This window comes from Odocoileus virginianus, chromosome 2 (assembly GCF_023699985.2).
Source record: "Odocoileus virginianus isolate 20LAN1187 ecotype Illinois chromosome 2, Ovbor_1.2, whole genome shotgun sequence".
NCBI classification, from domain to species: Eukaryota; Metazoa; Chordata; class Mammalia; order Artiodactyla; family Cervidae; genus Odocoileus; species Odocoileus virginianus.
The window spans coordinates 9,594,411-9,609,793 of NC_069675.1; the positions used below are offsets into that span (position 1 = coordinate 9,594,411).

The window sequence follows — 15,383 nt, forward strand, 5'->3', positions numbered from 1 at the left end:
ATTGTCTTCTTCTTATTCTCTTTCTTTCCCTCCCTCCCAGTAGGTCTTGCTTCTGTGACTAGACCTTTATCATGTCCTTTCTCTGCCCCATTCCACCCTGATACCAACATAAACCCCAAACGTCTCATTTGAAAATGAGGGTTTTTCTTTTACCAAGGCTAAGAGTAGTTGTCCATCATGCTAATCTAAAGAGCCCAAAGGCATCTGATCATATGAAGATCACTGGTGTGCTAATTGTCTCTCAGTATACGGGTGTGTCATTATGCAGCACACCTTAAGCTTATAATATATATAATATATAATAATGTGATATACCTATATCTATACATACACACACTATATGTTGAGTTAACTCTCAATAAAGTTGGGAAAAAAACAAAGATTTTTTTTGGTAACATAACAGAGAAGAAGAAAAGAAAACCTCTCCTTAAGACCCATAAAAAATCCTCATGCCGATTTGAGGACGGACAAGGCAAGCCTTCAGAGCGGACTCAAAATGATGTAAAGGGCCTCCAGACCCCAAGCCCCTGCATCCCCCTTGGCTGCCCCCACTCACCCCTCTCCTCTGGATGGCCTTCCGGATCAGAGTAACCACATCTTTCCCTTCCACACCGCTGGACTTGAACCCCTTGGTCCACGAGACCAGGAAACTCTGGAAAAGGACAAAGGAATATTGATTTCCCACAAAACTCAGTCCATACTCTCACCATGAGAAGACCTCTGCCATGGGGCTAAACTAAAGTCATGACTGACTTTATACAGGTCTTCCTTATTAGCCTACAAAGGAGAAACTATGTTAGAGACCAAGTGAGGAGGTTAAATGAATGATTTACTGTCCCCAAGAAGCAGGCTATAGAACTGCCAAAATACAATTCTTGTATCCTAATATTGTAAACTTTCAAGGATGTTTATTATGACACTTTAGAACAAAGGAGTGCCTGAATTTCTCACTCCTGTTTCCCTAAGAGGGATAAGGATAATGTGCAATGTATGTCGGCCTGCATTTAGTCATCTGAGGGGACAGTGATTAAGACTCCCCACTTTTCCAATACCTCTTTACCATCCCTCTCACATACACCTACACACACTCTATTAGAAGGACAGATCTCCCAATATTCAAACATTGTCCATGTAATCCATCAGAGCAAGCTCCATCACCATAGTAGCAAGTAGCTCAGAGTTCTTTCCAGTCCTCCCATTCCAAAGAATGAAGCAACAAAAATGTCTGAAGGATTCATCTTACCTCATCCAGTTTTGTTTGGACGCAGGGGAATGAGAAGGTAAAACCCAAAGGGAGCTTCTTTTCTTTGATTTGTAGCTTATCCATGAAGTTGGCCAGGCATTCAGCAATGTGATCAAACAGCTAAGGGCACGACACAAGAAGATGAGCAGGGAGGCAGAAAGGATAGAGATTAAGAGCATGGACTTTGGGCTCAGAAAGGAACTAGCGTGGCTGAGTACATGCAAGATATGCATCCCTTCTGAAGTTTTAATTTGTTCATCTGTAAAATGGGTGATAACTAGACCTGTTCACAAGTTACCAAAAGGATTAAATGAGTCAACACATATAAGGACTTAACACTAGTTAGTGATTATTAAATTCTGTCTTCCACTTAGACTATTTATCCAAACCACAATGCAGTTATCAAAATAACCACATTGGGCAGGGAAAAATTGCAGCCAGAGCTAATCAGAAAGTCATCACAAGCCCTAGGAACAGAATATCCTTTAGTGGCTCTGTCAGAACCTCCCTTGACATGGATGCACAGCTGATTATCTTACCAGAAAGGGCAACCCATCTGACTGCCAACAAGTATTTTAGCATCCCAGTCTCTTGTGACTGCGGGAGGGGACGGGACATTCTCTGTTGGCATTCTATAAATGAACTTAACAAAAGTAACTCTTAGATCTTTCCTCCAGTCTTCTGGGGGCAATTCCAAGAAGTTATCTTTGTTTCCTAACTTCAACATGAGAACCTAAGTGAGTCACAAAGAGCACTGAAAAAGAAACAGGGTCTGTGGATGGGCAGCCTCATAACCATAACTATTGGAGGCAGGATCCGAAGCTCCTAAGAAAAATTGTAAGCCCAAGAAATCATCCACTTTCAATTTGTCCCAAAGCCCATAGCCCCTTGGCTTCCTTTTTCCCCAGTCAATATCCTCAAAGAGAAATTGGTGACCCCTTCGACACAGAGGCTGAGGCCAGGAACATTCTGGTGCAAAAAGTAAGCAAAGGTCCAAAAGACTGAGCAGATTCAAACAGCCAGGTTGACCAGATGGCAAAATCTAAAGGCCAAGAGGGGTAAAAGAAGATAATGTTCCTTTTCTTTTCCAGGCAGAAGCAAGGAAGATTCCACTAGTCCAGGGACTCCCAAAGTATAGTCCGCAGCAGCAGCGGCAGCATGTCCAAACTGAAACCTCCTGAATCAGAAGATGGTGGTGGTAGAGCCTTCGAAGTAATCCTGAAGCAGCGGTTTGAGAACCACTGCACTAAACCACCAAAAGTATTTGCATTTACAAAGGGACTGAGAGCCTTGGGGTGACAGGGTAGGTTAAGAGGTGCACTGGCCCCCAGATGTCTGGGGTATGCTCAGTCAATGGGAAGAATCTAGGAAAACAAGGCCAGCCCCTTCTAGAAGGGGGCTGGCTCTAACTGAACTTCCCAGTGGATCCTGTCTCTGTCTGATCATGTGTAAAATTAGCCTCAAGTAATGCCGAAACACTCAATTTCCAAGCCAAAACTTTCTCAAGAGTACTTGCTGGGTAATGACAGAGCTCTCTCGCTAAGAGGATCCCCAATGCCTAAGTGCCAACTCCCTTGAGCAGAGATCAAGGATTTTAATGTGGAAATAGGGTTTCTGGATAGATATTCAGCAAGTTCTATTCTGTTGGCAAGCTGATGAGTGACACAGTTTACAATAGGGTTAAACAAATTCCCAGCACCTTCTTCCGGGTACTCTAATCAAAATTACCTTTACTACAATAGTTTTACCCAAAAAAAGGAAGTTACAGAAGCTGTGCAAAGAGATAAGGCCAATCATCAGAGATAGGGGGAGGGTTTGAAGAAAGAGAAATGGTTTCCCCTCTCCCAGCCCTGACCATTGCTCTTTCCAATTGTACTACCAACATGGGTAGGCAGGAAAAAAAAGAGAGAGGCAGTGAAGAGGCATTAGATAATGTGCTACCCAATACAGTAGCACCAGCCATCTGTAGCTATTTCAATTAATTAGAATTTTTAAAATTTAAAAAGTCACTTCCTCAGTCACACTAGTCATATGCAAGTGCTTAATACTGCAAGTAGCTAGTGGTTGTCTCGCAGTACAGGGCAGATACTGAACAGTCCTGCCACTCTGAAAAGTTCTATTGGACAGTGTTGGGCTAGAAGAACCTGCAGCTCTTTAAAAGAGGGGAGGAGGAGACCATCTGCTTCCTTTAAAGGATGACTATCTCCTTTTCTGTTAGCTGATGATCTAAGGATAAGATACTGGGAGAAAGAACTAACACTTTCCTGCCATAAAAAGGCTCAAAGGGCATTATTTTATGAAGGGAGAAAGGCTTCCTTTCCCTTATTGGTCTGAGAATCTGCTCACTCCCCTTCTCACAGGAAACACTAAAAAATCTAAACTGGCTGCTATTAAAATTTGTAATTCACTGCTGCCAAGTGGAAGTTCATGGGCCATGAGACAGATTTTGTCCAGGACTCATACTACCCAGGTTCACAGATCTTCAAAAGCCTTTTCAAGTTTTGAGTATGGTGATTTGGTCATGGTTTTAACTAAATTTTATTTTTAAATCCATTTGTTTTCCTATAATTAAAGGTTGATAGATAATATTTTAAAAAGAAAGAAAAAGGAAAATATAGGGGGGAAAAGCACCAATAATTCTACCACTAAAATAGCCACTACGAATTTCCTTCCAATCTTTTTACCAAGTGTTTTCTGCAGTTTTTACAATGATAGCATTCTTTCCCTTCCTTGGAATGAAATGAGCACCTGTATTTTCTAGTTTTCTTTGTTTCATTTTTATACAGCATTTTTAAAATCTATTGGAAGCATTTATATTGCAGTCAAGTCATAATTTCTTTCAGATGGGTTTCATAGATTTGTTGGACTAACACGTTTAGTTTCTGTATATTGCAGCCACATGACAACCTCAGTGGAGCTCAAATCCTACAGTCCCAGAGACTCCCTTGCCCAACTCCAGCATTGAAACAAGGAAAGCAGGTTTACCCTCAGGGCCATCCCCAAGGACACACAAAGGGTCTAAAACTGTCTCCCCTACAAGTCCTACTCACGGTCCGAAATTTCTTTCCCAGGAGGTGGTCAGGTGTGGTGGGAAGAACAATGCATTAGAAGTGAGACGTTTCCACCTCTTCCAAGCTCCAAGGCTCAAGAGATGACCATGCGAGATGAGTCCCTTCCTTAGATATCGCCTCCCTCCATTCACACTTCTATTGAGTACATATTAGGTATAATAAACACAGCAGGAATAGCCAGCACTCCAGAGTGATCCCTATAGCTGTGCTAGTATCCAGGGATGTCTTTGGTGATTCCGCTCCATGAACTGACAGCAGCTAGAGTAGGAGGAGAAGGAACATCCCAAGAAAGCTTCTTTCACCTGCAGAGCAGGTGAAAGGGGATATACCATTGTTCTTGGACACCGAAAGACAGAGATACAATGGCTGAACCTGTGGCCATCACCCACCAACCAACCAGATACTTCTGGTGTGGTGGCAATGAGTGCCCTCTGTAGGAAGGCTCTCCTGGGGGAACTGTTGAGAGGGAGAGAGCCCCCAAGAGTTAGCACTAGCCCCTTTGGGGAGTGCTTTCTACTCTGGAAGCAGGGGCAGGTAGTAGGGACCCTAGACCACCATACTGCCTAATTCCAGGAAGCACCATTCCCACAGGCCACATCATGGGGCCTAAAAAGTGGATAGAGCCTCCTAGGGTCGGACAAACACAGGCTCTGGTCATTTGGATCTGGCTTTGTGCCTTGCCTCTGGCCCCTCCCCGCCCCCTGTAATCTAAGGCCAAGTTACTCAATCTTTCAAAGCCCAGTTCCACATCTAAAAGTGGACAGAATAGAAGCACCCAGCCTTAGGGCTAGTGTGAGGATGAAAAGAAGAAATCCATAGAAAGCGTCTTTACTCTGTCTGACACCTGTCAGTTCTTCCTCCTGCACAACATGTATTACTTTCTGTGGGCCAATGTGTGTGTCTTTGTGGTCCAGTTGGATCTGAATAACAGAAAGGGTAGACCAGGACTTTGATTCCCAGCAAGGATCCATGACCCAGTACACAGAAGATGCTCAACACATGTTCAGACACTATTGTGATGGCAAGTCCATCCTTGCTTGTTCTCTTCTAGCTATTATTGAAATGACTCTTACTTGAATTTCACATTTCTTCTCCATCCACTCTTTCTATTGTATGTGCTGAGTACAAAGTGTGACTTGGGGTCACAGAGATGTGGGGATGACTTAGCATGATTTGGGGCCAGTGTGGAAGTACAGAGCCCACTGCAGTGCCAAGTGGAAGAAACACCCCAAAGCTGGATTTTTTTCAACACGGCTCCCATCCCTGTGTGTAAAACCTCTTCTGTTTTAGAATGTCAAAAAGAGGGAGAGCAAATAACCAAAAAGGTTAAGAAGCAGGTTCCATTTTGATGCTTTGCTAGGCTAACAACGGTGAGTCAGAACAATCACAGTGACAGGTGGCAGTGTGAAACCACAATTATGTATTCTCCTGATTTGCTATTCAATGATACCACTAACCATAGGTATCCAGGTATACTGGCCCAGCCTCCTGACATCAGACTCCTCAATCACCAGTGCATACAAGCAGAGCTCAGATGAGACCGAAAATCAAAATCCCTCCCACTAAAGCACATCCGGACCCTGGGGTCTCATGCATATGCTCTCTGGCCACATGTACCTCTCCCGATGGGGGGCCCCACCTAGCCGCCAGGTGTTGACAGGCATCATCCGGCAAAGAGGGGAGTTGAGGTCTCCTCCCTCCGAGACCACAGAGAAGAAGCATTACCTGCTCCTGTAGGGCTCAGAGCCCCGTGGCCACCACAAGAGAAGGCTCATACCTGGGTGCCACTGCCTCGCATGATGTCCTCGGGGATGGCATAGATCTGGTTCTCCATCTCAACCTTCTGGAGTCCATTGTCTGTTACTCTCACCCAAAGCACACGGAAGTTGGTCCCTCCCAGGTCCAGAGCCAGGAACTCTCCATGTTCTGCAGAGAGAAGGGCCACTATTAGTTCAGGAAAGACAAGGTGTAACTGTTTCACAGAGACCAAAACTTAAAACCCAAGAATCCTGCCATAAACACTGGTCATCTCTGGGTGATGAGATGTGGGTGAAAAAAGTGGGTCTTACATTTTTCTATGCACTTTTATGTATTGCCTTATTCTTTTTCTTAATGCTAAGCACTTGTATATTACTTTTAGGATACACATGAAGAATCAGTTTCATATCCAATGATGGGGTGCCCACCCCCCTCACAAAAGCTGACTATTTCCCAAGGGCCTTCACCCAAGTCCCCATTGAGCTCACAGGGCCCATCAAGCCCTGCATCAAGAGACCAGGCCTCAGTTTTGTTCTTCATGCCCCCAGGACACCCAACACACTGCTAACAAGCTTGTGGCCCTCCTGGGCCTTTTGCCAAATTGGGACCTCTGAACAAAACGTAGTCTTTAATGTTTGCACACAGTGATGGCAAAATCCCTCGGCAGGAATGAGAGTCACATGAGGGAGTAAAATGGGATCCAGCTAACTATAAATTAAGAGGCCTCATAAATAAGTCTAGCAGGTGCCCCCTGCCAAAAAAAAAAAAAAAACCCAGGCTTACTCAAGTGTGAGAGAATGCTGACCTAAGAGTATATGAGACAAGAGTCAGGCCACTCAGACAAGCCACAGGGCAGGGGCGAGAGGGGAGAGAGGGAGACTCCACAGACACAAATGGGTCGAGAGCTCCAGGTGTCACAGGAAGGCATAGTCCAGTCCCTCCAGGAAATAAGCAGAGCAGAACAGGAAACATCCGGATTCCAGATGGTAACAGGGGCTGCGGGGACAGACACCACTGTACGGTGCAGAATGGAAGTGCTGAAGAGGCGCGGAGGCCAGAGCCGGGGCTGGGGTTCAGGGGGCAGGCCAGGGCCGGGAACAAGGTGGACTCACCCCCTGAGCAGTCTCCTCAACCAGGCCTGCTCCACAGTCTTCCAGGGCCCTGCCACACGATTACTTCTGGGGTGGGGGGTGGGGATGCGCTTACTGGCATGTTTGTCAATACGCAGCCCCTCTCCTGATGGGAGACTCGCCACTGAGGTAAGGGAGAACGGATCAGAGGGTCTGGGAAGCGCTCTGACTAAGAGAAACAAGGGTTTGTTCTGACCCACATGCTCTCAGCAGCAAGGACTGTTTGGTCCTGAGAAAAGCCAGCATCTGCCCAGCTCCTTGAGGGCCCTTAAAAACACAGCCCCTACCATCCAGAGGGGCAGCCTGAAACAGACATCATCCCCCCGAGATTACATGGGGCCTGGTCCACACAGCCCTGGTCCTGCTGGTAACACCACAGAGAGATACTGGCTCTGGCGCCCGCATCACCCACACCAGAACTCCAGCCACTCTGGGGCCATGAGCCTCTGAGCTTTAGCAGCCTCATCTCCAGAGCAGGAGCTTCCTACCTGGTGTGGCTGAGGTGAGGGGAAAACCAGGTAACACGCCTCAAGTACCCAGCACAATACCAGGAACTCAGAACACACTCACTGAGGACTAGAACCTTCCATCCAGGCTCTCGGCAAACACAGCCTGACACTCGCACTTGCGTCTCCCAGGCCCAGCATCAGGGCTGCCCCTCAGACTGAAAAAAGTGAAAGCAACATTCTGAGGGGAGACTGAAGACATTTGTCTAAGAAAAGCCACCAGAATCTTTGCCAGTGACTTCAGGGGGTACTAATTTTCAGTCCCTTCCATGGCATCTAGCTGCCCCCCAGCCCTTTAGCCACCGTTGCTAGATAGCTAGGGCAACCTCAACCCCGTCTAGAGAGACTGCTCCCCTTGTGGCCATGGGGGACTTTTCCAGGCATACCAGTTCTGAGCCTCTCCTGGTAGTGGGACGTCAGCCAGTTTGTAGGGAAAACTATGTGAGGCTCTCATGGGGGATGAAAAGGAAAATCAAAGACGAATCGCCTGCCTCAGCATTCTGCAGCCCAGGATACATGAATCTGCTGAATCGGCGACTGTGGGGGATTGAGGCGGCTGAGGCTGCCCCTGGTTGGTCACGATTCAAGGCTAGCCCAGCCGGATCCACTGGAGGGGACAGCTCCATCAAGAATGGTGGTTTTGCAGTATTTGCTGATGGACTGAGCGGTAATCACAAATAATAAAGTACTGCTGATAATTCCATTCCCAAGAAGGAATGTCATTCTTTTCAGACTCCGCCAGATCAGACATTCCTCTTCATCTCTCCTGCCTGATGCCCCTCCACAAACACGCATAATCACAACTAACACAGCCGAAGACTTTAGTCCTTCCAGAGTCCAATATCTCTGAGACAGGCCCAGCATCATGACGCCTGGAGCTAAATTGTAAGGTGACCCCTTGAGACAGTCAATGGACCCCTTCCCTAGTGCCCACCTCCCCCCCCACGCATGAGCTGCTCACACAGAGCAGCAGCAGGCTTTGTTCTTAATTCCAGCTCAGCTGCTTCGGTACCTGTAGGGACTCTCTGAGCATGTCACCTCACCTGCAGAACAGGGCTCACAATGCTGACTTTCCCAGGGCTCATGAGCTTACACAAAATACAGAACACATTAAAACTGAATATACAGGTCCCAGTTAATCATCAATACGCAGTTACTGCCCTCACTGTCGTTGCTTCTTTGATCATGTAGCTCCTCTCCTAGTTCTCAGTCCCTCTAATTCTTGCCTACTCCTATCCTACTCCCGGCCCAAGTCCTACCACCACTCTTTACCTTCCAGGACACCCTAGAAGTGCAGGGCAGAGGGTATGTGATGTGGTATGAAACGGGATGGTATCTGTGGGTCTGGGACAGTCAGACTGGATGGGTAAGAGCAAGGCTCTGGGGCAGGAGAACCTACAGGAGAAACCTGTAGCTGGTTTCTTAAGTACACAGCCACAGGGCATAGGACCCAGTGAGGCCCAGCAAGATTACTCTGCTGAATGATTATATTTGGTGTATGAGGCAATGGACTAAGAAAACATCTCATATTTCATCTGCACATTGACGGTTCAGTTGTTAAACAAAGAATTTAAGAAGATCCTAAGACCAGAGGTAAGATTTATTTTATTGTTAAGCAAGTTGGTATGTTTAGAAAACAATTTTAACATCTGATTTTTAAAATGTTCAAACAACAAAAATAAAATAAAATAAAATGTTCAAACAGTACAAAAGTGGGAAAAAATGAAAAGCAGACATCTCTTTTCTTCTCCACATCCCCAAAGCAACCATTATTAATGTTACTTGAGTGTCCTTGTGTGTGCTCAGTCATTTCACTCATGCCTGACTCTTTGAGACCCTATGGGCTGGAGCCCACCAGGCTCCTCTGTCCATGGGATTTTCCAGGCAAGAATACTGGAGTGGGCTGCCAAGCCCCCTCCAGGGGATCTTCCCAAGGATTGAACCCACGTCTCTTATGACTCCTGCATTGCAGGTGGATTCTTTACCCACTGAGTCACCTGGGAAGCCCTGAGTGTCCTTAGATACATTTATACTATAAAAACAGGGAAGACTAGGGACTTTCCTGGTGGTCCAGTGGCTAAGACTTCATGCTCCCAGTGCAGGGGGCCCAGGTTCCATCCTTGGTCAGGGAACTAGATCCCACATGTTGCAGCTAAAGATCCCACATGCCAGAACTGAAAGATCCCATGTGCCACAGGTAAGAATCGGCACAGCCAAATACATCAATACTAAAAATAACAAACAACAACAACAAACCAAACAGGGTTTCCCTGGTGGCTCAGTGGTAAAGAATCTGACCAGCAATGCAGCAGACACAGGTTTGATCCCTGGTCCAGGAAGATCCCGCATGCCACGGAGCAACAAAGTCCCTGCGCCACAACTACGGAGCCCGTGCTCTCAAGCCTGGCAGCCACGACTACGGAGCCCACAGGTTGCAACTGCTGAAGCCTGCGCGCCCTCGGGCCCGGGCTCCACAACAGGAGAAGCCACCGCAACGAGAAGCCCCCACCCCAACTAGAGAGGAGCCCCCGCTCGCCACAACTAGAGGAAAGCTCTCGCAGCAACAAAGACCCAGCACAGTCAACAATAAAGAAATAAATAAAATTATTTAAAAAACAGACAAGACTGTTGGCTGACACATTCTGTGAAAAGGATTTGAATGGCTGGTTCTAAGGATTTATGTTTTTAACCACCAAGTGTGTTAGTCACTTAGCCGTGTCTGACTCTTTGTGACCCCATGGACAGTAGCCCATCAGGCTTTTCTGTCCGTGGGATTTCCCACGCAAGAATAATAGCATGGGTGGCCATTTCCTTCTCCAGAGGATCTTCCCAACCCAGGGATCGAACCTGGGTCTCCTGTATTGCAGGCAGATTCTTTACCATCTGAGCCACCAGGAAAACCAAAGATATTATCAAATTTTCTTCCTAAAAATTCTTTCCAGATAATCCAACAAATGGGTTTCACCATCACCAGTGTCCTATGTCACGTACAATTAATCTTTGCCAACCTCTTGGTCAGAGAGGCACCTCATTTTTTAAACTTCATTTCCTTCCTTTGTGTAGGTTAGACATTTTGAATTACTGACTGGCAGTGTAAATTCTTTTTTCCATGAATTTCCACTTACATGTCTTGCCTTTTAAACATATATATTCTTTATTTTATTAATAACATAAAAGAGCTCTTTGTTTATTAAAAAGAATAGTTTTATTGGTTGTATATCTGCAATTTTTTTTTCCAGTTGGATGTCTGCATTCACTCTCCTTTATAAGTCTCTCTCTCCAGTTACTTCTAAGTGGTGTCACCACCACTACAAAAAAATCAAAGAAGCGAGGTTTCACTATAGGTTTATTTGAAAGATCAAATTCATCTTATACTTTCTTATGTGACTTTTTCGAAAAACTGGAGCCCAGAACCTTCCCTTCATCTCTGGTCTCTGGGACACAGCTCGGACTTCCCTACTTGCATCTGAATTATTGTGGTAATAAAACAATGAAAAGACAGAGGCAGGTGTGGAGTTAATTCAAGTTAATTTAAGGCCCAACATGTAGATATTTTTAATAGAAATTATCATGTTAAATGATGTTTATAAACATAATCTCATTAATCATCAATGACCTCCATTTCCAGATAAGAAAACTAAGGCTCAAGTCAAGAAAAACTAAAACCAAGGTTTAAATTCAGGTCTAGTTGTCCAGCAAAGTTTTCTATTGTAGTGAGCAAGGAGGCTGCTCATGAGAAAATTATAAATCCTCAAATAAGGAATTATTCATTATTGGGGCTCCCCTGGTGACCCCGTAGTTAGGACTCTAGTTTTCGCTGCTGAGGGCCTGGGTTCCATCCCTGGATGGAGAACTAAGATCCCACCAGCTGTGTGGTGCGGCCAAAAAAGCGGCGGGTGGGAAGGGATGGGAGGGTGGGATTCTTCATTATCAATGTCAAGAGCATAAAACCCAGAGGCTCTGAGCTGGCTAGGGTGGCGAAGGAAGGGAGAGTGTGACTCAGACGTTGAGTCACTTGGCTAAGATCGTTCCGGGGTAAAGGCCTGCTGGATTTGACCCCAAGTTCATCTGACCCCAACACCCATGCCATCCCCTATGTGCCTCACCCATATTTCTCATGGTGCTGTTTCCTTGAAGCTGAGGATTACCTGACGCAGAGTCTAGGATGGAAGCAAATAAGCCATAAAGTGTTGGGAAAAAAAGCAAAAACACCCTTATCTCTATCAGTAACTTGGCCCATCCCTCCGGGCCTAATGATCTCAAAATTGAGTGGGAAGTGGCGGACAGACATCCACTGGCAAGAAGTGACACGCCCTTGTCCTCACAGGAACCCAGGACCTACTAAAGCTTTCTGAGGCAGGTGTTTTTGCTAGCCGCAAACTGGTGCTGTCTCACACAATTATACCAAACCCCTGTTCCCAACTTATTGGACACTCCCCAAGCCCTCTCTGATGAAGGACCTCCTAATTAAGAACATGTCCCTCTGAAAACAGACAAAAGAAGGGGTAACAACCCTCTAACAGAAGAAAATAACTCACAGTGAAGAGGAACGGGCCAGGCTTCCCTGTTCCTGAACCCTGGCCAGCAGTTGAATCTGCCCTGCAATGCAGGGGGTACAGGTTCGATCCCTAGTCAGGGAACTAAGATCCCACATGCCATGGGGCAACTAAGCCCGTGCACTCCAGAGCCCGAGCACTGCAGCTGGGAAGCCTGAATGCCACAATCACTGAAGCCCGAGGGCCACAACTAGTGAGTCCATGTGCCACAGCACGACGCAATTGAGACCTGATGTGGACAAATCAATAAATTTAAAAAAAGAAAAAAAAGGGAACTAGCAATAGAGTATCAGGTCTCGCCACCCTCCATCAAACTGCCCAGTGGTTGAAGATTCAAGTTGTTCCTTCTGGCAGAGTTTGTTTGCTGACTCATGTCCCATCCTGAACTACCACTGTGCCCACTTTCAGCGATTGTCAGTCACTCAGTCATGTCCGACTCTTCGTGACGCCACGGACTGTAACCCACTAGGCTCTTCTGTCCATTGGATTTCCTAGACAAGAATACTGGAGTGGGTTACCATTTCCTTCTGCAGGGGCTGTTCCTGACTTCAGGGATCAAACCCAGGTCTCCTGCATTGCAGACAGATTCTTTACCATCTCAGCCACCAGGGAAACCCCACTTTCAGTGAGGTTCTTATCAAATACATAAGGTCAGCAAGATAAAGGGATTTCAATTTCTCCTGGGAACTCACCCAACCCAGGGAAAGGCTGAAGAGGACTAAAACAGCATCTGAGTAACTAACGGCCTGAACGTGATACTCACCATCATCATGGCTGATAGGACATCAGTAATGTTTTGAGCAGGCCATAACTCCTGCATTGTTCAAGTCACCCACTCCCAATGTCCACGTAATTTGTGAGGGATGAGAGCCAGCTGGATTTCCCAATGGTTTATTTTCAATCACTAGGTACTTGCCACTGATTAAAATAGATCACCACCTGCCCCTCCCATAGGGAGCTCAGAGCAGTGTGCCAACCAGTGCATAAAGGGTGATTTGCAAATAGAACAGGTCTGGTTTTGTTCTGAATTTTTAAGTAGCAGTACCCTTTAGTCAAAGGCAACTGTGTTCAGAAGTGGCAATGCCCAGCCTTGTTAAGGCTGAAAAACTGGGCCCACCTCCCGACCCTAGGGCTTCCTCAGATGACTAAATCGTCTTCTTCAGAACCACAAGCTCCAGAAGCTCTCTTTAAATAAGTAGCTTCGATGCAGTGTTCCCAGAGCTCTGAGGATCCTAGAAGGTGGCATGGTGCCGTGACAGACTGCTCTAAGAATGTATGGCATGGACTCCAATTGAGATGACAACTAAAAACCTCCAGGTCTTGGGTATGTAAGCCAGCAAAACTAACTTTGCCAGACAAACATTTCAAGGCACATATTTCCTACATACCTGGAAACACCACAGTCATTACCACATCTGGCAGTCTCTTTTTAAGTTCCAAGATTTCAGATACTTCATTATAGCACACCAACAGGATGCTAAATGCAAAAATGTACAAATAGAGAAACATAATTGGCCCCTACTCCAATTAAAGGGCCTGGAGCACATAACACTTTTTAAGTGCCCCCCAGAACTGCCAAAACATCAATAGAAAGCACCACTCTGGTACTTTTATACTCAGGAAATGTTTCTTAAGAAACTCAGAGCTGTTATACTAGTTCCAAAGATGTGAAGCCACTCTTCAAAGGATTCAAATATGGTTGCTACAATAATTTGTAGGCACTGAATGTGTAAAGGTTTTCAGGCAGGCCAACCTGGGTTCAAATCCCATTTTAACATTTAGCCATATTATTAGCCATATATTTGGGCAAATTATTAGAAATCTGACATTGGGATTTCATCATCTGTTAAAAAGGGACAGTAATAATATCCTATCTAGCCAGCACCTCCCCATCTCTCCCTAGGACACGGGGATAATGACAAACAGACACACATAGTTTTTGGTCAAGGATCAGTGCAATGAAGGCGTAAGGTGTTTGGCACGATGCCTGGCACATGTAAATGTTTAATAAACTCCAGTTATATGATTATATGACTATATGGAGGCTAATCAATACAATCTTCATTTTATATTGTAGGTACCATATAAATCCACTTATTAAGCTGCATGTATGAAAGCTATTGATCCATGTCTTTACTACACAGCTGTTGATACAATGCTGAGTAACCAAGATAAGAGCCCCTGACAGGGTTCCGTGCCAGCTTCCATGTACCCTATCGCAGTCTAGTCTCTCTTTATCACAACATGTGCTTACATTATGTGACCCCATATCATTGAATAATCATTTCATCTGTTCAAGCCTTATGTCACCAGGATAACTTTCACTCTTCAGAGATGGGATACAAGGTAGTTCAGCACACAGCTGCCCCATAGAGGACCAGACTCAGTGGGGACTCTATTAAATGAACTGAATAGCTAGGCCTAAGTTACTAACACAAGAATGGATGCATTGTGCTAGCAATGGTGGGGGCAGATAAACACAAATGCAGCACTAGCGATATGCCTAACGGCCCAGGCATTGAAACACAGCTGGCTGGGTTCAAATCCCAATGCTTCAATTTGCTCACTATGCAACTTAGGTTAGTTGCCTAATCTAAGTCTAGTTTCTTCATCATCATCATCATTCCCTGCTCTGGAGGGAATTAAGTCTAGCTAGAGGATGGCTTAGACAGTAAAGAATCTGCCTGCCATGCAGAAGACCTGCGTTTGATCCCTGGGTCGGGAAGACCCCTTGGAAAAGGGAATGGCTCCCCACTCCAGTATTTTTGAAGCTTCCCTGGTGGCTCAGATGGTAAAGAATCTGCCTGCAACGCAGGAGACCCAGGTTTGATCCCTGGGTTGGGAAGATCCATTAGAGAAGGATTCCGTGGACAGAGGAATCTGGCAGGTTACGGTCCACGGATTCGCAAAGATTCAGATACAACTGAGCGACTAACACTTTTACTTTTTCAGAGGGTAGAGATATACTCATCTGTAATGAACAATTCACAATTCAGGTAAGTGGGGAAGCATCAACAGATCAATAACAGCAAAACCTTCATCTTACTCCGCCTTGTTGTTGTTCTTCATTTGCTAAGCCACATTCAACTGCAACTCCATGGACGGCAGCACCCCAGGCC

The 15,383-nt window shown here is 45.7% G+C and overlaps 1 protein-coding gene across 3 annotated transcripts in view; it reads right to left on the minus strand.

Annotated features, from left to right (window-relative positions):
• HK2 (hexokinase 2) overlaps positions 1-15,383 on the minus strand; it is a 69,874-nt gene that overhangs the window by 21,778 nt on the left and 32,713 nt on the right. For all 3 annotated transcript variants that reach the window (XM_070475811.1, XM_070475810.1, XM_070475812.1), the window contains 3 exons: positions 6,092-6,240; positions 1,244-1,363; positions 557-652 (listed from right to left, as the gene is read on the minus strand). In XM_070475811.1, the coding sequence (XP_070331912.1) occupies positions 557-652; positions 1,244-1,363; positions 6,092-6,240 (365 nt within the window). The remainder of the gene's footprint in view (positions 1-556; positions 653-1,243; positions 1,364-6,091; positions 6,241-15,383) is intronic.